This window comes from Sinohyriopsis cumingii, chromosome 3 (genome assembly GCF_028554795.1).
Source record: "Sinohyriopsis cumingii isolate HCF-2022 chromosome 3, ASM2855479v2, whole genome shotgun sequence".
In the NCBI taxonomy this organism is placed as follows: domain Eukaryota; kingdom Metazoa; phylum Mollusca; class Bivalvia; order Unionida; family Unionidae; genus Sinohyriopsis; species Sinohyriopsis cumingii.
Window position 1 is genome coordinate 117,497,126 of NC_142963.1, and position 23,737 is coordinate 117,520,862.

Genomic DNA, 23,737 nt, shown 5'->3' on the forward strand with positions numbered 1-23,737 from the left:
GATGTCATCATGACGACCCTTACTTTTCTGTCTCTCTCCATAGGCGAGTCTAAAAACCATTTAAGTGAACAGGCATCACGTGCTCAAGCAACAGAAAACTTGACAAGCCTGTTTCATACATGCTCCAACAAGGCAGCCTTCCAATAATACTTGTGTAAAAGAGATAAGAGATATTTTTATTTTTCCCCCCATAATTGAAGTTAAAATCCTGACTGACTTTAGACAATATCCATTGTACTTCCAATCGGTTTGAATTACACTGCTACTACGAATCGGTCACTTACGACAAGCATTGCTGTACGATCTTGTAAACGGAAGTCACGATCAGAGGCTTTCATGTGATACAACAAGTTTGAACCATAAGCTAAATATTTATAAGGAAAGAAAAAGGATATGAGTAGTGTTTCGGTATGAATTTCAGCACAGTCAGTACGGGGTCTATTTCCTGCAATGTATATCCATTTTACATGAAAGTTTCAAGAGGCCCAAGGCGTTTGAAAACATACAAGTAAGAACACAAATACCGCGTATATATATATATATATATATATATATATATATATATATATATATATATATATATATATATATAGGGTGAAATACAAATGTTATCAATAGTGTGAGGGTGGTATAAATCAGTCACGTTTAAAGACGAATCCAAAAGATACAAGCTTCGGCCGCCTCTCAAAGAAAATATGTAGGGTATTCAGAAGTAGTCTTACATCATTAGGGTGTTAATAATATCGTGTTATGCAAACCTTTCATACATATTTCTTCGGAAAATATATTCATCCACTTCTTTCTCCGAGCTAACACCTTTCTTTACAAAAATTATCAGTACTGTGTAGTACTATAGAAAAGTTGTATAAAAATAAAAACATGTTTGATAAGGATGTCCCTGACATTTTAAAATATTATTATGAAATATTCAACGCTGCGCCACGAATCAACAATTGGAATGTTATTATACTCGAAACCAACCGCCAGCACGTAGATAAATTTTGCCATTAATTTCCCCTTGCATCTGCGTGTGTGAATTTGATGTCTGCCTTCGTGTGTACATATTTATTTTAGCACTCACACACATGCAAGGGCTATTGGGATCACAATTTCCAAACTTGTTTCTTGTGTAGAAACGAAAACAAAACCAAAAACAACCCCAAAAACCGAAACAAAACTATTTCATTTCTAAAAAATAAAAAATAAAAACTCGTGCAGTAAGAATATTCTATAATAAGAAAACGTGGGTCACACAGACGTTTCACTTCAAAAAAGATACTTCCCTTTCTCAAGATTAACAATGCATCAAGTGCTTACATTTACTTTCCGGCCTCGCAAACCAGTTGCATGGTTAGTTGTATCCTTGATACCAGACGGCTTTGTTGACGTATTTTCCTCATTCTGACGTAATTTGCGGACAGAGAGAATTCCCCTGGTGAAGAGAGATTTTAGGCTTAGTCCCTGGTGACGAATAGAGCGCTTCCAGTCCTTGGCCGATTCTCTTCCACTAACGAACTGGAATTCGTTCGGTGTCAGCCAGGATCCTTGAAAGGACACACAAGAACCCTTGCTCCCTGAAAAATTAGAAAGCGTGGCTGGATTTTGATTTGGGTCGATGTGATTTTAGTGTTCAATATTACCCTGGGGACAAAAAAGAAAGATCTCCGTAGTTAATTAAACAAAAGAAAAATACCTTAAACATTAGAATTTGTATCTCAGATCTGAAAGCCTTATGTGAACAAGTTCTTTATCATGAAAAGACGAATACGAACTAATGCATTTATTGTTTTTCGTTTACCTGATTTTACGCAGCATATGCAATCGGAACGTCAGAACTTTCCGTCAAGTTGAGAAAGAAACTTGCAATTCACAGCTAATGAGAACTATATTAGGAACTATTGTTGTTGACATACATCAATATGGCGAAATATGGAGAGAAAATTACAATCGGAACGCCCTCAACCTCTTCTGTTGTAATATAAATGGTGCGGTACTCCAAAAACGAATCACCCAACTCCTCAAATGTATGTGCATCCTTACAGCTATATACAAACTGGGGCCCCAGGTGACCAAGTGGTCTAAGGCGCTCGCCTTTAAAAATCACCGACATTATACATCTATCCGCGTGGGTTCCATTCCCAGAGTCGGCCTGATTAGTACAGTTTTGCAGATCTATCATCTAGGAAAACGGCTTGTGTTTGCACTGTGAACATCACATGGGGTAAAAAAACGATCTTCCGATATAAAACTTGCAGGTATAAATTTGGGATTGGCGTGCATAAACTTCCGCTATGAACTGCCATTGACTTATATGGTCAAGTGAATAATATTCTTATGCTTTGCGTTAATATAGGTATCCAAAAATATGGACCTTTTTGACCTCACTTGTGTATTTGATTTTTTATGATTTTTTAAAAATACTAGGTCGCTGATTGCGACATTAAATTTGTACATAAAAACTGGCCCCTGCCCCCAATCCATCAAATTAATGTGTGTTCCCACAATTACGTCAGGGGTTATTTTACGAACTGACGAAAATGAGCGAGGGATGTTTCCATCGATAAAGTGCGAGATATTTCAGTCCTCATTGTCACATCTAGAATTACATATCATGATTACGAGAAACAATAGTGCTGAACGATACCAAATATTATTTTCTTAAATTTCTGGATATATTTAATGTCAATCAATTCCAACTACTAAGGTTACGTTTACTCTAAATTCATAATAACGTACTTGCCCTATTTGAAATAAAGAGAGCCGCGTGTCTCAGTTGGAAGAGCGTTAGACTCCTAATCAATGGGTCGCGGGTTCAATACCAGCGTGTTTATGGAAAAGTCACTTAGCTCCATATCCTCAACATGTTATAGCAAATAACGTGGTAAAAGTGTCGTTAAAACCATGCAAAATATATTTCGAGATAAAATGTTACATGCATCCAGTTTTCGTTTAAAATTAATAGTAACGCATGTTTTATCTGGTAAATTGTATTACAGCGGCAAGAACCTAAACGGAACAAACTCTATCAAAATTTGACAACAATTTAACCACAAGTTGAAAACAATCACAAAGAAGGCTCTTGTTGACAGCGTGTTTCACGCGCACTTTTTTTAATTTCTTTTGTTGATAGTCATCCATCCAATGGAGTTGTTCCCGGAATGCACGCAACGAACGTTGTTTTGCTACATGCGAAATGAAGCTTACGGAAATCAGAAACAGTTCTGATATCAGGCTACGATGTTGCATGTGGTTCTATTAGCTGTATGCATGCATAATAAAATAGCCTTTTAAAAGTTTTCACTTCTGCAATTCATAGTTTCCTCTCAGCTTCCACTTCCGTTCGCATATAAATTAAGAGAAATAAACTATGTACATGTACGCGTTCTTTATTTAGGTATCACCATAAAGACCTATTTTCACACGTGAATGCCTACAGGATACGCGGAATTCCAGTTTCACGCTCCATATGTTATACATTACATATCATTACACATAAATATAGTATAATGTATTAATATCAGTGTTTCCCTTTACCCTCAGCTGCGCTTCAGAGACACCCAAATTTTATAATTTGACCCCCAGTTTTGATACCAAACTATGTTTTTAACTCAGTATGACCCTCAGTTTTGACATCAAGGTGATTTTTGACTCTCAGGCTTGCACCCCTAGGGGATACACTGTAATATTGCAAAATATTTTGTAACTCGTGTCTTGTCTACGTCTGATGCGTACAAAAGTAACTGCAAATGGGACTTAAACGTTAATAGGACAGCGCACGAAACGAAGGTTTCACAACTGCAAAACAGTGCTTACGGAAACAATTAACCCTTGTGGATATTGTGACGTGAAAACATTGTTCACTTCCTTGAATCATTTTCAAATAGAATAAATACATCGACTACTTAAATTTTCCTAAAACCGGAAGTCAACTCGTATTTTTATTAACCTTCAAACGATTACAGTGTAAGCCGATGATATATTACGATATCCATTCAATATAAAACAGAACAATAACTGAAATAACTTTGTTGCGCGAATTGTAGGACAATGTGTACAGATACAACGGCAAGGTGTGGCACAGTATACAACGATAACAATGCAATGGTAATGTCCCGAATAGTATGACGCCGATTCGATAACCCTAGCTGGGTGAACGTGTTTGGTCTCCGGAGCAAATGTAATCGGTTCGCCAGAGTTAAAATGACTAATGAAGGATTTACGCTGGCAGCCGCATTCTTCTTGTTCGAACAGCCGGAGCTTACGATATTTGAAACCAATACATTCAACCCATTTTAGCAGCCACGTCTAAAACAAATAAAAAATCAATACGAATTGATGTTTGTGATATATTATGTATACTTTCAGGTCGTGCGCTATCAACTTTCTAATATCGATTCTTCAGTCAATAACAGATCAATTTAACATGTAGGCCTTATCTGGTTCAACACCGAGCGTAGCACGAGTTATTGATCTCCTTAGTTACGTATGCAGTCCCGAGGAAAAGTGGTTATAAACCCTATTAATCTGAAAAGGGCGCACATCGTAGCTATTGTGTGGATATACGATACATAAACGCGCATCTTTCTCTGGCGATATCAATGCATCTTAAAGGATAATGGCGGAAAGCTTAGTAACAGCACGTTTTCCGTATACTCTTCAATCAATAAACGTTAACTATAAGTTGACAACAAAAGTTAACTGGTAATATGTTGCGAACTTTGAGCATAATTTGATTTGTCTCTTACAAAGCCGTAAACATCTTTGTTACGATGTTTTCGTAAGGAAACTGCTTATCCATGCGTTGGTTAAACACGGGTCAATAATTCATTTATCTGAAACCGCCCTACCAGCGGTCGACCGGGATAACGCCGAATCGCAATTCCTTATCAAGCTCCAATATTTAATTACCTAGAATAAAGTACTACGTTAGCCAAGCGACTTCTCTAGCATGGCGGAAACACGAACACAATGGAGCTTTCGTTTGTTTAGGCGATTAGCTGCAGCGTGCCGTAATAACTATTATAATCGTCCGTATATAATAGAAGGAGTCTTTGTCCCCATCAAGCAATAGCGCAAACACATTATGGAACATTCCACAGACGCCAACCTGGATCGCTTCACCTACGGAAATTCTTTTGTTTAGAAGAACGTTCCATTTCACGTAATGCAAACACGATACGTGCCCAGAATAATAAGCGTATGTCACTCAAAGGCATGTACTAAAACCCTTTCGACGGAAATTAAATTGTTCATTAATATAATCACCATTTTCCATTTTCATGACAGGTTCGAAATATACATACATCTATTCAGTTGTAATAAAAATGACATACTAAGTAAAGAAAACTTTCATAATTTTCCTCTGAAACGTCGTCACCTTTGAACTGTCGCCGTTTGTAATCGGAAGGCGTTACAGCAATAATTGTTTGATATATATATATATATATATATATATATATATATATATATATATATATATATATACTACATTTGTGGTAGTACATCACTTGGCGTATGTAGTTTCGCTAGCTATATACATCATGTATTTTGTTTCACCCACTTCAGCTCAATTTGAGGACACGATTTTAGACAGACGCAAGTCTTCGAAAACAATCTTTCTCAAATTTACCATATATATATATATATATATATATATATATATATATATATATATATATATATATATATATAAGAAAAAAGAAAAGGTTACATACGACAGTAAAAAGAACAATAATGTAGCAACGTCAAATGTAGAACCATAACATTGCTTCCGTAAACAAGTGTAAGTTTAAATGAGAGTCAATTTACTCAGAAAAACAAAATCGTCTAGTCATGGTTTTTATTGCTTGTGACTTTCATTTAATGTAAAGATGGGAGTGTCCTTAGATCATGTATCCCCTGAAAGAATATGTAATATATAATTACGAGTGGCACTATAGACAAAATACTGGGCGGGTGCTTACGTATATAAATTTATTTTTCAAATTTGTTTGAATATAATTTTAAAGATTAAGATTAGACCGACTCTACATCAACGGAATACACATTCACGTAATATTCACACTGATTCGAACTCTTCTTCCCACCATGAATCTAAAAAGGGGCTCTTTCAAGGCTGGATCCCCGCATATGCTTTATCCATTTGTTGAAGTTTGCCTTTACCTCCCCATTATATTTAAATATACTAATCACGCGAGTCCTTTGAAATCCTGTTCCACGTCATTCATTCATTAATTAATACTGCTGATGTAATTAATGATGATATTCCCACGACTTAAGTAATGTACAACACAAACCATCGTATGTACAAATTTAGCATGTACATGATTAACAGCACCCACCCACCCACTCCCCTAACTTCAAGCAGAGACTCGCTAACGCCCGCCATGTCTTTTAACTTTCGACTATTGTGTTGATACATCGATTGACACGTCAATATCCGCTAACAAAAGTTGTTAAATTGTATCCCGACACGTTCGTATATAGTCTCTTGTAAATCGATACATATTTTCATGTCCAGCTTTGAAAAAAAAAAAAGTTTTGTAGCATTTATTTTACACACGTACACGAACATTTTTTAGATTTCATGTTTACGTAACAATCCCTTAATCTGGTAAGTGTTGCTATTTTACGGAATATGTTGTATGTTAAGTTATTTATAATCGTAACGTCTAAAGATATATGAAGATTTAAACCGATACAGATATTTCAAGATTTTTTTAAACTAGCTTTTAAAAAAATTACACTTTTATGTACTTACCTTGATAAAGTTTCGATAAATACATGTAAGCTTTGTTCGGTCCACACTCAATAGCTAGTACTGATTCTCCATCTTTTTCGATTGGTTTGAAACAATCTTCATCTGATATTTCTTCATCGTAGCGATCTGTTTTCACTTTCTTTGCAGAGAAATTCTCCCCATTTTCCTTCGTTCGAATTCGCTTTCGTGGCATGATCACTGAATAACTAAAATCCGTCAAGAAAATCAACTTTCTATATTACTCCAATCGTCCGATAACTCAACGCAGTTAATATTCCGCCTTCACCACGCTAATTCAACTCCCAAGACGGAAATCGCCGATAGCGGCGTGAGGTTTTACCCTCTGAGTGTGTACATGTACACAATAAATAGTCTTCTATGAGCCGATTTCATGTATACACTTATCTAAATATTTTGTCACACCACCGCTCTTTCACAGCGAGCTAGCACTGAACCGCCTTCCTGGCCTAACATGTGGCGAGTTCTTTGTGTAGGTTCTCTCGCGATGCGAACTAAATAAGTATATCTGCTCAATATATTTTGTCGCCGTTAAGCGCGGTAATTGATCTTTTTTCCGCAAATAACTCGCGGCTCTAAACGAATGTTTTATCCTCCCGCGTTTGTCAGTGGCCGCTCAATATAGCTTATGGTATTTATGGTCGATCACACAAACCCCAGTTGGAATCGCCAAGGAGGAATTGATATGTAATGATTTCATGAGAGACGAAAAACTTAAATAAGGACTTCAGGCTGTGCGGAAATATCTTGCGAAAAGAAATCGTACAGTAACTACTTCACGTACATTGGTAATCGTGTATAATTATCAATCGCCAGAAGCTTCTTTGCTTATCGGCTAGTCACGTCCACTCCGCTCGCTTTGCTGAATGCACACACGAGCATGGAAGTTGTAATTAATGTATATAAAGTCTCGACAAACTTAATCGCGTCTCTCACTTGATCGATAGCCCAAAATTTTCGTGATTAGACTGTTATCACTCAGTATGCATATACCGATATTTTTGTTCAAACACTCGAGCGAATTTTATCATTCCAACCTGATATGCATTATATTTCGGCGCGCGTTGAAACCCGATTCTAGCTGTGACGCCAGGAGTAAATGATCCGTGCTTTGAACACCGCGTCGCATCCGTAATGATAAATACATTGTACAGTTCCCTCGCGAGTGCGAATTAAAAACCTATATAATTGAAAGAAAGGACTTCTCCTGGGATCGCAGATAAATAGGCTCAAATGTCGTGACTGTGTCAGACTTGCACATCATAAATTACTAAAGTCGGACATAAAAAGATTGGTTTATAATATAGCAGAACATTTTACGGAAATGGTAGATATGTGCTGTTAGAAACTTTTAAGAGTGCGTCTGTTATAGATTATAGCCGAGCGTTTGAGACGGGCGTAGACTAAATCTTGTTTTTTTGGGGTGCAGGTTTTTCATTCATAGCCTCTCACTTTGACAGATATTTCAGTGTCTCGAGGTTTCAAAATAACCTGGAAATATTCGTGACAAGGGCAAATCAGGAACAATGTGTGATCAATCAAAAGAAAAATAAAGGGGGGGGGGCATTAAGCGATATCGTAAACATTGATCTATACGATCGTCTAACGTACTTACTATGTCAGCTATTAGACACGCATTAACCAATATGCACATTATGAATTGATTTTATATTCCGTCGCACTCGCTTACAGTTCTGGTCTAACTTCAAACAAACGTAGACCATTATGTGCCTTTAGTAATGCGTCGACAGATCAAGCTCTGTGCTGTTTGTTATATTGATTACTACTAAGAAACTGCATAGATCCAGATCTACCGGCGCATTAAGGTTACGGGAAAGAATATTACATGTTATTACGGTCGTTTCTTGTATTGCAAATGAAACTATTTTGCTGGAATAATCTGTAACCAAATTGAGCACTTGAAATACAAACTAAGGAAAATTTATTAAACAAAAAGTACGGACAGTTGTTTTTTCCCTAGTATTTATTTTCAGATATGATATGCTAATAGATTCAGCTATCTTAAATACGTATTTTTGACGTAGTCTGAGTGCGTGATCGGATATCTGACTGACATTTCTCGTAAGATATACACTGTACTGCTTTTTTATCTTTCTCCCCCCAACAAGAAAATTTTATCTATAATAAAATTGCAGGTTTATGACACAATCCATGGCAATTAAAAGGGAGCGCAAAGCTGTACGAAAGACCTTGATAAATTACATTATTGTCTAGCTAAGATTCTGCCTGTAATTCTCCTCTTTGAATCCCGTTGTACAATATCTAATTAATTACCATGGCTGACTGACGAGAATGCCCCTTGTTTAGAACAGAACCGGTATTGGATGTTTCCAAGGAGATTTCGTGACAATTATAGTATTAACTTGGTTCGCTACGGACGTAAATTGTGCTCCGTCACATGTCAGAGAAGAATTTCTAATTTAGTCGAGCGATCGACTTAACATGCGAGTCCCATCGACGTCTTTTCGCAATAAATATACATTATGAAAGAGCATATGTGCATACGATGATTTGGTTTCATTTAGCTTTATGATGCAAGTTTCTTTGGTGAAATCGTAAACAAAAGTGAGGTTTATATTATATGAAAGATGCTTCTGTCGTTTTGAATTTTGGGTGTAATGGATGCATACAAGGCATTATAATTCTGTACGATCCGACACTGCACGGTTGCAGTCGGTCGTTTTGTTTTATCTTTGAAACATTTTGAAAATCAAAAGAAAACTCATTCGTCACACTCATCGCTTACTGTTCATAAAATAACCTACACCAATGTTTGTTGTTGTTGTTTTAAATGCAAAACCTAATTAAGGTATTTCCAGCGTAACGGAAGTTAAATATTTAATTTCGCAAAGTAGACGATTCCCGGTGAGTCATTCATTTTGAAAATAAAACAAATGTGTAAATGCCTCAGTCTTTTCGAGATGAGAGATATTTTCTTTGAAAGCAACATTTGTAGTTTAAAAACCCACACTTATCGTAGACTATTTTACGATATAATGACTTGCTTTACTTAATGAAGACGCTATTAATATAGATACATTTTCAGTTCTGTATTATTGTTTCTGTATATAATTATTGCATATCAACTTGTTTAAGGTAACAAAGCGTTCTTGCATATTGTACACATTTATATATATCATAATATCTTTATTAAGATGGTTTCATTTTTGTTTTCTTGCATCTTCCCATTCTGAACTACATCGACTTTCTGCAAGAGAAAAGTATTCCTCTGTTTTATGTCGGCGCTCGATTTATAGAAGAAAAACAAATCATACACATTCTTTGCCGGAAATTTCTCCGCAATAAAGTAAAAGTCAAACTATTCGGATCATCTTTGTCATCTCAATGATTGGATTTACTGTAGGTATAACAGAAGCGTCATGAATGACAAAAGAACAAAGAAACAGTTCTATCATTCATAATTTATGGGTCAATCATTGTACGTAAATATCCGTAGGATTGACCTCAAATTTGCGAATGATGTCTACCTTTAAGATTTCTCTCCACACTTGGTATTTTGCATAGGGATACATTGTTAAAGAAAACGTGAGTCCTTATGGGACCGTCTGTTATTTAAAGTAGAGCTTGGAAATCCTCAAGTTGGCGTGAATCAGTTGTATTTAAGCATTCAATATATTCCGGGAAAGAATTTCGAATTTAACTGGAACGATAAACTGGAACGATAAACTATGCACTCAAAGTGAACGACCACATTTAGAAAGCAAACCCATGCACCAATTTTAGTATAACTCATCTTTCTTTATAAATAAAATAAAAAATATAAACAAGGTAACAATTTCTTTGAATTTCGTACAGAGAAAGGAACATTGGTACTTAAAATTTTCAAACGAGTGTTGGTGCAGGAAAATTCGTTTTCTCCGAACATCAACAGAGGCTTCCGATTTTATCGAAAATTTTAGCCATGCTTATTTTGCACTCATTGACGCCCAATTGGTGAGCTAGCAAAACTATTTTTAAACGAGACGAAATTTTGGGCAATTTTCACATCAGTGATTGAATCTAAAGCAGACAATACATGTGTCAAACAGTGAAATTGTGTGCAAATTTGGAGCACAACCTTAAGGGCCTAAGACTACTGTAGAACAACAATTATTTTTATTACTTTAGGTAGTTTTTCTTGATGTGCTTTTGTAATTTTTGCAACTTAAAACATTTTGATAATCAGAACTTGACGGTAGTTTGAAAAAGCCTTCTGAAAACAGTTGTGTGACCCGCTACTCCACCTCCACCCCAACAAGAAGGAACCGCGCTGCTCCATTCTTATTGCATGTTATGATGGTAGCTTTTCATAACTATGTGACAAATTGTGCACCTTAAGTTTCATCAAAAACAACGTAGATGAAACAATATGACCCTTTTGTAACTTTTATACACGTATTTTGTACGGTATTTCACTTTATTTTCAGCATATACTACGGGTGTAAAATGGCAAATTCATTGGAAACAAGGGTTCACATTAGCAATACTAGGATATAAATAATCGCAGTAATAACTCAAATGTTCCTGATTACAAAGTTTTCTTATTGTACGTTCTTTCATGTTCAATCCCAATCATTTACATTAATTTAGGGACGCACGGACATAGTATTAGGTTTTAAGTGTAAAATTAACCGAATTCGTAAAAATCATTCAATCGACTGCGTGAATATCGAGTCCTTTAATAAGAATAGTTATCATTAGAACCTGAGAAATTTTATACCTTTTACTTCCGAAAACACCAAGAATTAGCAAACAAGGGGAACATATACAAGAGAATATCTGAGGAACTTTAATCTTGCCTTCTGATACTGACACTAAAACATAAAATTCACGTTTCTTATTTGGCCTTACGTGTTTTCCGTGCTGGTGGTGTTTACTTTAAACAATGGTCAAAGAAGAGGAAGTATGCTCAATTATTAAACCTAACGAAACCCTTAAGGGCCATTAAGGTTCCACTCTACAGTTTCGTAGTTTGCATTGGGTTCAAGTTTTAAAACAAATGTTAGCACGACATTTGACTAGTGTGATCATGTATTATTTAACGAAGAATCCGGAATGCTTATGTTGACGTGAATCATTTTAATTTAAGTATTCAGTAAGTACCCGATGATTCAGGTATTTCGTACAGTATGGTTACCACAGAGTTCAAAAGCGAAACTATGCATCATATGAGATTAAAAATGTCCCAGGTTTTGACTGTTTTTGCTGAAAGGTTTGAACTTGAAACAGACCACACACCTGTCTGAAACTTCCAAATAATTTTTTATCAATGTGTGGAACGTAATTAGCGTCAGAGGTAATTATCATACCTTCTAAAAAGTTACATTAAAATGAAAAATAAACGATTGAGTTGTATCTCCAGAAGGAACTGCAGAGTCTTTCTCTCTCTTTTATAAGGATAATGAGACAGAGAAACATTTACGAACTGAGAAACATACAGACTGACTAAACACCAAAAGTATAGCAGTACAGTGTGTGCAAAATTGTTATCGATTCAGGTAAACCCCGTATGCCAATGTGTGTACAAACTATTACACAAACAAGAGATATATCAATTACCTTAGTCAAAATTAAAGTCATTTTGGTACTGTAAATTACAAGTACAAGAAGGTTATACAAAGAAGGGAAGCTTCATTAAAGAAATTTGTGTCAAATATGCATAGAAATATGTATACCAGTACATGTCTGACCATTTTATACAAGATGTTTTTATATACTGGTACTGCTTTACATTTGACATTCATTTTTCTTTTTTAAAGTATGGACTTCAAATCTGTGTCAAAACTTTAAATTTAGAGAATGAATTTAGACTTATTGTCTATAAATAAAATGTTGTGTTATAAGAGTAAGAAAGGAAATAACGTTTGGAATATCAGTTTCAAATATTGCAGCTTTGTCAAATGTTTTATGAATATTAAAATTATCTTTCCTCCACTGTTCTAATTTATTGTATTACACTGAAATAACAAATCTATAATTCACCCCTTGTCCTATTTAAAACACAATTGATTATTATTTAGTATCCTGGCTTTATGTAAAAATGATATCTGTACAAAAAAGTTTATTTAATATTTTAAACTGAAAATACCCAGAATTAAATTCATACAATTAACAAGTTGAACAGCTATATTTTTTTACTGGATGTACAATATCAAACTATCTAATCACAATTTAGTGCAGATTCATGTTGGTTTATTTTATCTCAGCAAAAATTCTGCAACCTTTCTTATTCATTAAATATGTAATATGAATACATTATAATTTACTACAAAATGTCGCTAACATGTGATCCAAAATTATTTTTTTAAATAAAAACAAATCAATACACGATAAAACTATCCATTTATGTTTGTGAGTCATGGCCCTTGTCAACCATAACTTCAATTCTCTCATAAAATCTAAAATTTTAACCAGATTCAGAACTCCGTGTTCAGAATCTAGAGAAATCCCCCGTCTTTTAATACGAAATGACCATCAATACCAACCAAATTTATAAATATTGTTTTCACGTTTTTCTGTGAGAAATTTTGGCGGATGAGGCAAGGGTGAATTTTAGTAATGAATTTCCAAAATTAACGTATATAAATTTTTTTTATCTATAATTACACACCACTTTTTTGTAATGGTGCAACATTTTTGTAGATGTTTCGTCGCAGAACATTTTGTCGTGGTCAACGTGACAGGTAACCATTAAAATTGATGCATGGGCTAGGCTCGCAATAAATTGCTAATCGGAAGGATGGGGTATGCTCTGTTTGGGAGGAGGAAAACTAGATTATATGGAGGAAAGACAACTACGGTAAATCGATCAAAACCTGGTATTGTATCATTTTGTATATCTTTAATTATGTTTGTTAATTCTTGATAAGTAATTTCAGCTACTTAACGTTGTGACATAATAGTAAGCTGATATTCAATTGGTCTTGACACGAGTCTGGGCCAACTCAAAGGGCGTGAACTCCCTTCATTGGAACTATTTTTCCCTTCTTTAAAACAGCTGGTTACCTAAAAGACGCCATCCAAATATATTCGGATTCCTCTCCGTGTCCATCTTCGCTAGAAAAGGTTCCGATAACCATATCAACACCTTGGCATATCGAGCAGATATTTCTGTGCTTAGGGTCTGAGCATTTGATTGGATGCGGCGGCAAGCCACCACATCCAATCAAAATTAAGTTGTTAAAATTTGAACACTGTTCCTACGGGGTCGAGACAATGGGAATACACAACTTGAATGTACTGATAAATAAGCACTTTTCCAGTGCCGGTCCGTGTTTGCACAAATAAGTTTCAAATAGACCTATAATGGCTTCCTTCTGGCACATAGTCATATTTTTTATGTTAAACTTACAAAGTATCCGTTTTAGGTCAATTGCTACCACCGTTTTCGGCTGATGTACAATGCGCTACGCTATTGGTTAGTTGCTATTACATGCTAAGGGAGGCGACACATAAAATCCAATAGATGTCGCTAGGATAAAGCACCGATATAGCTATTCGATCCGCCAAGGTGTAGATAGGGTTATCGGAACCTTGGCTAGCGAAGATGGGTTATCGGAACCTTGGCTAACGAATATGTTCTGTACCGAACAACTGCCTCGAAGGCATATCTTTCACAATGACACCTTTCGTCTTATATTGAAATGAAAACTTGAAATTACAGGGTTTTCAAGTCAGCCCTGCATTCATGCTGAATTTATATTGTAAGAATTATTTACTTTTGGTAACAGCGTAAATAATAAGGTACAAGCTTTCTACTGGATCCCCTGTATTTATGTTTATGCTTATTATTAAAAAAATGTCTGAATAAAAACTACGCTTTTAGTAAGTCTCTTATCAATGTATCAAAGGACTCGCGATGCTGAAATAACGTTGAATTGTTTCCCTTACATACATTCTGAAGAAAACATCAGCAGGTACGATAGTTGCTGACCGTTTAGTTGTTTTGTGAACTATGAAGCGACATTCACGACATCGCAACATAAGGAGCAACACATGTCACTACATGGGCGCCCGCAGCATAGGTCAAGGGGGGCCACGTGACCCCTGGAAATCATGCTGCACACACACACACACACACACACACACACACACACACACACACACACACACACATATATATATATATATATATATATATATATATATATATATATATATATATATATATATATATATATATATATATATATATATATATATATATATATATATATATATATATATATATATAGTCTCAAAGTATGCAAAGGTGTACACGACCGAACTGAAAAAGCATGGCACATCTCTGCTCACGGGTTATATCTTTAGTCTTAAAGCATGCAAAGGTAGGTTTTCTCCAATCACAGGGCGCAGTTTCCTTCGAGTAGTCCAGTTTTCTTTCACAAACGTCAACACCATAGCGTATGCCGGAGGTAGCGAGAGCACATTTTTGTTAAATTGGCGTGATAATAAATGCAATTAAAAACAACAAAGCCTACCAATACATAAAACTTTCGAGTATATTCTTTACAAGAGAAATAACGCAATTTCAGATTGCTATAAGGAAATAAAATGAAAATTTCGGATAGTTATCATCACAGGTCCAAAGCCGCCATATTATTCTTGATACTGCCAGTGCCATAACAGTGACTGTGAATAGGGGTTGGGGATTGGAATTAATACATAATCTTGTTAGTTTGGAATGTGCCAATTCTCAAACCGTAGTTCGAAATTAAAAATTTGAAAAGGAATCGCAATATACAGGATTCGAAATTAGTTTACATGTAGTTTCATAAAATTAATAATTCTCTAATTAATATAATTAATATAAGTCTGTTAATAAGTCTTTAAATTACAGACACTCAAAAGCAACATGTCTAAATAGAGACAATTTTAAAAACGTGACCACACATGCGGAATTTTCTACAATTTGCCTAATGTTCACCAAGTTAGCGGCTTTGTGGCGGATTTCACTAATTTGCAGATTTTTCTAGTAATTTTCAGATTTGTAGAATTTCTTTACACTTTTCCCAGCACTCTTGGTCATAATGAACGAATGGCGAAAATCTAAATGGTAAGATTTAAATTATACGAAGTAAGGTAAGACTATAATTTACTTAAAATAACATATTTTGGGAGACGATGAATTTGCTAGATACATCGATTCTTAAAAAAATAATTTCGCGCCAACCGAACATAAAGAAAATATATAGATATTAGAGTGGAATATTATTGATTCTGGAAACAATGAGGTACTTTTTCTGGTTTTATTTTGATGTCATCGTGGTTGATTCACTTGCTCTATTATTTTTTTGTTTTAATATATGGTGACTAGGAATATAAATCCGATTCAAACGATATATAAATGGCTAATGGTGCACAAAATTTAAAAAAAAAATAAAAAAAATATTGTACCTTTAGCGTGATTAAGAAATTAAGCTTAATTTATTTTCCTGGTACCAACCGTCGAAGCATAACACGTAACATATTCCGACGTTCAAATATACGTACGTAGGGAATAAAATTAAAAATGTTGCCTGGTATTGATGATATCAAAATGTGTTGCTTTTGCTTCTTCACACACACACACATACACACACACACACACACACACACACACACACACACACACACACACACACACACACACACATATATGCGTGCGTGTGTGTGTGTGTGTGTGTCTGTGTGTTAGCAGCCTACGGTTATGTAGGTTAACGCATACATCCTTAATTGCTGATGACCTACTTTTGCATGCGAAAATTGACCTGCTTCTCCAAAGTCTATCCTGAGACCTAAATTGTTAAAATCATCCTCATTTTCCACAAATTCGTGTTTACAATTTCTTATAATATGTATGCCAATATAATCTGTATCACGTAATTTCGTGTATTTACATGTATTTAACTCATCGTCTTCTCTCATTCCTTCTCAGGTATTAAGTACTTTGGGGGAGAATGTACCTAAATTGGAGAACCTTTTTCCTGTCCACAATAACATATTTAATACAGTATTGTTAAAGTAGACTTAACGCGGTTATATTCATCAAATAAAGATTAATCGACACCGTTTCAACAGTCGTAAGACCACATTTTCAGTTTTATTATAGGTAAGAACGTACCGACCGTACCGATCGCAAAATCCTGGTATCGAAAATACAGACCTTCACATATTCATTGACTGCAATCGAATTTGGAGCCTAGTTAAAACGTTAAAGTCGACAATTGCTTTCCTTAAAGGTTTAATTTGTATAGCTTTTATAGCTAAATATATATGAAAGGCATGTATTTCACAATCACCATACGTAATTACACTATCTTCTTGCTTTGCCCGACTTGCATGGACATACGGTGATAAAATATGTCTGAATTTCAATTCGTATCGGTGACTGGTTCAAATTACAATATTTATTTTTTTTTACCTCGACTGAGTCGGATTATAATTTATTGGTAAGATAAATTACACTGTCTGACAACACAGACGCAAACAAAACAAAACTTCTCATCTCTACTGTGAGACGCAAGTGGACTGGTGGGGCCCCGAGTGGCCGAGTGGTCTAAAGCGCTCACCGTTCCGGATCACTGCCATCTCACCTCTGTCTGCGTGGGTTCGAGTCCAAGGCTCGGCTAGTGTGGGTTTGCGTGGAAAGCCTGCCAGTAGCTTCTCGTGGGTCGGTGGTTCTTCCGTGGGTTTTCCAGGGTTCTTCCTCCGCTAGTTATACTGGCCGCCATGTATAAGCCTATCTTGTGCTGAAAAATGGCGTTAAACCCTTGAACAACAACAACAACAAGTGGACTGGTTACGGAGACAAATGAAAATCAGTCCGTTGATAAGTATCCGCCATATGTAAAACCAATAAATATAAATAAAGTCTTAATTTTACATTATCTTAAACTGATAGGCTGTGAGATAGTAATGTTTTAGTGATTTGATTAATAATAACTTTAGTAATTCGCAACTTCTCGGTCATTCCTGCAATAGTAAAAGAAGAATTTGAACGAAAAATAAAGTATTATTATTTTTCCACAGGGGTTGCTCTTTGCTATTTGCATTGTATTATTTTTAAGATTGTTCATATTTACAAAGTACATAGAGCAGATCCGTTTGTTTTCTTTTCCGTTTTATTTCCTTATGACATATCTATCACTCTTCAATCACTGGGTGTTGCGGCTGGTTTCGATAGGATGGACTTTGCCATGGATCAGTCTAATGCCCTGTGTGTGTTATATGTGCATGCTATATTGTTTTATTCATGCTATATCGTGTTTGTGTTAGGAATGGACATTTTATACATTTTAATTTGTGATTTAAAAAACAACAACATGACTTTGTTTATTCATGTGCAAAAAAAATAATAATGTAAGTTTTAATAGTTGTACAAAATTATGTATTGTGATGAGTGTCCGTTTTCGGTTTAGTAATTATTCTCTCTAAATAGTGATGAGAGAGAGAGACAGAGAGAGACAGAGAGAGATTTTTTTATTGCGTCCCTGAATATGTATGTATTTGTCCAGTCCTTTTACGCGTAGTAAATGTATGCTGTGAAGGGGTTAAAAATCACTCAGCACTGCGTTATGGTTAACGTAACTAAATACAAAACACTTGGGAAATACGGATTCATAAGTGACGATAACAGTTATCTTCTTGTGCAGCGGCTTAATTACCTACCGGATGTAGTAAATACCTAATACGAGAAGGAGATAATTAGGTTACCGAAAGCGTGTATAGGACTCACGGTACTAACTCAGTTTCCATAGTAAACTTATGCAAATACCATAATATTAAAAATTCAATAACTTAACATTTCTGAGTGCTCATGATCAAATCTATACTGATCGATATAGATGAAACATAGATGTCAGCTTCTGTGTAGAAGAAAGGATATGAGCGGCGGCATTTACTGGACCTGCATGTGTTTGAAACATGTGCTTTCAATTCCGCACCAAAGAGTTAGGTGCTAATCTTAGTAATGAGTGTTCCAAACTCAAGACTGTTAAAGGACTGAAATTCCATCAATAAAACAATGTCTCTAAAAAATTGTTTACTTCCAACTAGTGCATGCTCTCAAAAGATTATTTTTCCTTAAACATAAACTTTCGTTATTAACCAATCCTGGCCAGTCAAACCCATATATACTCTATGTTATGTTCACCCATTTTCTTGCTGGTTCCCATTTTTCCATTTAATTAGTACCGTGTGTCACATAGCCGCCATTTATCCATTCGGATCACATCGGTTATTTAGGAAACAGGAATTGGCCGAGAAGTTGGGAATGCATCGAAGTATATTTCATTCGCAACTTCTCCGTCATTCATATGGTAAATTCAAATGCAGAAATAGCCAAGTGACAAATAGCTTGCGGTTTCTTTTCTTGCGAAAAGTTTCTGACGAACAAAACTCGTGATCTTTTTTATTTAGGAAATTACAATGCCGACATAGATCCGATATAGATTTTATATCCTAAATGTAGATGAGGTAGTTCAGATGTGACCAGTATCGGACAAACAATAATGGGATCGGTAATCAGTTAAGGAATATTTATTTTAACTGGTAACATTTGCCTTATTGTCAAAACTCAGATTCAAAAACAGAATTTAAACTCATTCAGCGATGTTCATGATCTAAATCACTCCGCACAATCGGTGCTAAATAAGTACCTCTGCAACCTGGCAATTTACTATTCAGTTGTGAAGATTATCCCTACGCGGACCAACTAAGTATGTTGAGAGCAACAAAATAGTTCCAGACACTTTGTCACATTATTTTGTTTATTTGTATGACTTGCTAAGGTCAATACAAGATATAGCTTAATTGTAATTTAAACGGTGTTCAGTTCTCTTCAATTTTGGACGTGAGTAAATAGTGCCTGTATAGCCCCAATCCCGTAATGCTTAAATATACTTTATAGATTTTGAGAGACAGCTGAAGTTATTAAAGTTTGAGATCTAGACTTGACAGATAAATCAATAAATGAAGTTGAAAAGGACAGTCTGAATAACAGTTCAGTTAAATGTGGGATAATGTCCGAGTTTTTCTACGGCTACTAAAGCATGTATGGTTTCAAATAGGGATACAAATGAATTCCCTGTGCCCTTTTTGTATAACACATACAGCATTACGATCAGAAGTAAATTGATGGATAAACAACACTCAGTTGCAACTGTAATAATAATAATAATAATAATAATAATAATAGTAGCAACAACAAGAACAAAAACTTCAAAAACTAAAGTAACCAATGAAGCACACTGGGGAAGTAGTGATTATTTATATTTTAATGATATTATCAAGAACAAAGTAGTAGAATGTAACAAAGCTAGGGCACACTGACGGAAGAACTTTGTACAAACCGATTAGGTAAAAAATCGATCATTATCATTAAAGAATGTGACCGTTAGCAGCCATCTTAAGTTTCTGGAAAAGAGGGAGGAGAGCGAGGAAAAAAGTGAAAGATAAAGGATAAAAAAGAAAACGGTTGCAGGAAATCACAATTATTTTGAGGTAAACGACTTTAAATTATGGTCATGATTTTTTAATTCATTTTTCAGTTCTTAAAAAAGATTACAATTAAACGAACATTGATCCTTCATTATATTATGTGTCATCTTAAATCCTATGTGCAAAACCTTTCTCCTATTAGGATTTTTTTCTTCCTCCACATTTTGCAAATGTCTGACTTCAAAGCAACTCCATATAATGGCCGAGGGTGAAAATCAAAAGGATATAAAGTTGTGTTGTATATATATATATATATATATATATATATATATATATATATATATATATATATATATATATATATATATATATATATATATATATATATATATATTGTGCGCAAAGGATGTTTTATTGTTATGTTGATGAAATTTCTCGCTAGCCAAGAGTACCCTGTCAGATGCCTTAACTTACGGTTATGGCGTGAATACGTTTGTTAAGCTATTATTGTTTAATTAATAAATATTTGGATGAATTTATGAATTAGGTCTTTCGTGCTTGCATCGTTTTAGAAATTGTTGTGTGGCTTGTACCCTACCCGCAGTATTTACACAGTGGAATAACAATAGGCACCCAAGAAACAGAGCTATCCACCCATCACAGTAGACTAAGGCACAAGGCAAGTAGAATGCCAAAGAAACGGCCTGGATGGCAACTGTTCTGAATTGCATCGAGCTCTTTAGTACCCACTGTTTAACAAAATTATTATCTGGGGAAACGGCTTGCGTTTAGTACTGTTTGTATCACCTTGTGTCAAAAATGACATTCGGACTTGAAAAATACATGTATAAATTTGTAGTTGGGGTGCATAAACTTCTATTGCTATGAATTTCCATTGACTGACTGATCACGTGTAGAGAATGATGTTCTTATGTTTTGTTGTGTTATTGCCATTCAAACGTATTGTGCCTGATTTGTGAATTTATATTTTATGAATTTTTGTATTCGGCAGGCGATTGCGGCATTAAATTTGTGCAAAAATTGTCCCTTGCACCCCAGTGAATGTGGACAGCATGGAAGTCGCTATATTAAACAGAGACGTAACGAGTTCTCTAAAACGCAGACTGAATTGGTTTGCTAAGGGCAGTCACTGTAACACACGCAAGGTTACACTCGTTCACAAGACTGTTTCGGCTCGCTACAAAAGCCAAGGAAATAGATCGAATACCAACAGCTAGCGATGATATGGTGATATATGATGGTGATGATTGTGATTATAATGACGAACAAGACGCTGACTACGATTTTAGTCATAGTAGTGCCTGAGAAAAGTAAGCAAAATATTATTCATTAGACTGGAACAACGCTAGTGCAGCAAAAGAAAACAAATTCAAACTAACATTTAAATCTGTTATTGTAGAGTCACCAAGACGATTATCTTATTTTTGTTTTCAGAATTGTTTAATTTCGAAACCACTTGATCTTGATTGGTACGGTTTTCAGTATATGCCATAGAACTGCTTTGAGGATCTGATGTTATTTTCTTTGTATAGGATTAACGGGTGAGTTACTGCGACTCATTTTACTTAGAAATATACATATAGTTTCGCAAGTTTAAAGGGTCACAGAGGACGATAGTCATCGAATGCATTAACTGGAACGAGTAATTTTGTTGAATTTTCATGGACAAAACCAATTACAGTCTTTGTTATATCAAGTCATTATCACCACGCTTTAAAAAAAAATAAAGCGTCGGGAATATTGTTCGACGACATTCCATTCTCACAAAATGTATATCCCACTTAAAATTATCACATGTAATTTAACATCGTTTTGTCATATGAAAAAAAAGAATACTATATCGAAGGCATGACTTATTTGTAAAGAAAAAAATTAATTGGATGATTAAAAGAAATACGATTCGATTGAACATATAAAAGAAATGTACACTATATTCTTCGACAGGTTGTTGTATCATATGCTGCATTGATTACTGTAGTAACATATCGAGGAGTTTTGAATGATATGCAGATGTACATTGGTCTGTATGTATGTATGTATGTATGTATGTATGTATGTATGTATGTATGTATGCATGCATGCATGCATGCATGCATGCATGCATGTATGTATGTATGTATGTATGTATGTATGTATGCATGCATGCATGCATGCATGCATGTATGTTGTTGTTGTTGTTGTTGTTGTTGTAGGGTTTAACGCCATTTTCCGGTACACGATATACATGGCAGCCAATATTAATGGTGGAGGAAGAACCCGGGAAATCCCCGGAAAGAACCACCGACCCTCGAGAAGCTACTGGCAAGCTTTCTCACATACCCAGATTGGCCTGTATGTATGTATGTATGTATGTATGTATGCATGTATGTCTGTCTATGTCTGTCTGTCTGTCTGTATGTATGTATGCATGCATGCATGTATGTTTGGATGGATGGATGGATGGTTGAATGCAAGGCATGCATGCAGGTAGGCAGGCCGGTAGGTAGGTAGGTAGGCATGCATGCATGTGCATATCTGTCAAATTTACTCATCTATCCACATGCTAGCGATTTCATATCGTCATTTCAGTGTAACTGTGTCTGCATTAAAGCTCATATTTGCCTATAAGGAAACGCATCACAAGCTTTCAAAGATATTTGTTTATGTAATTAGCGTATCTGGCTTTCAGTTGCTTTCAATAAAGCGTTTTGTTTAATTCATTTAGAGAACATGATAGATTTTGAAAGTGAAGTACACGTTACTTCCAAACTGGAGACGGTCTAATTTAGCTTTTAACAAGTCATGTTTTCGTGATATTTTTAATATACTGAGTAGAGATACATTGCCATCTGATTGTGTGCTACTTTTTTGTATACATCATCTGATTGTGTGTAACCTTCTGTATACGTCACCGGATTCTGTATTATCTTCTGTATACGTCATCTGATTATGTGTTACCCTCTGTATACGTCATCATTTGATTATGTGTTACCTTCTATACACGTCATCTGATTATATGTTACTTGATGTATACGTCATCCGATTGTGTGTTACCTTCTGTACTCGTCATCTGATTGTGCGTAACTTTCTGTATATTATTTCTAGATACGTTAACTGTAGCCAATTTACGTTTAAATCAATAGGAAAGGTAGGATACGTGATGAAATTTATTTGTCAAGATCTCACCACATAAAGTTCATGAAGTTAAATGAAAGTCTGAACTGGAAATACTGTTCACTTTCTGTATGAAGCCTGACTCCCTTCTGTTGTCGGTCTGTCTCTGAGGTGATATAAATGTTTATTCTCTATGTTCCTGAAGTGACTCTTTACTCCTTTATATCAATGCCTTTTTCAGATTAACGAAGTTTGTCAGTTAAGTTATTACATTTTTTTAAATCACATAAGCAGATATTACATCTTGAGTTATTACAGCATAATCACAGGACGTTGATTGATGCGGAATAATGGTCAAAGTGCAGACTGGACGTAAGAAAAGTTCGATTGCACAGTGTAAAAAAA

General features: G+C 35.2%; 1 protein-coding gene across 2 annotated transcripts in view; it reads right to left on the bottom strand.

The window, feature by feature from the left end:
- The window catches only part of LOC149803668 (uncharacterized), a 40,168-nt gene extending 32,473 nt beyond the window's left edge, over positions 1-7,695 (bottom strand). The window contains exons 1-2 of one of the 2 annotated variants that reach the window (XM_089953435.1): positions 6,761-7,695; positions 1,318-1,574 (exon numbers count right to left, since the gene is read on the bottom strand). In XM_089953435.1, the coding sequence (XP_089809561.1) occupies positions 1,318-1,574; positions 6,761-6,953 (450 nt within the window). In that variant the 5' untranslated portion in view covers positions 6,954-7,695. The remainder of the gene's footprint in view (positions 1-1,317; positions 1,575-6,760) is intronic. The other variant, XM_089953434.1, reaches the window with a different exon arrangement.
- Positions 7,696-23,737: the final 16,042 nt, after the last annotated feature.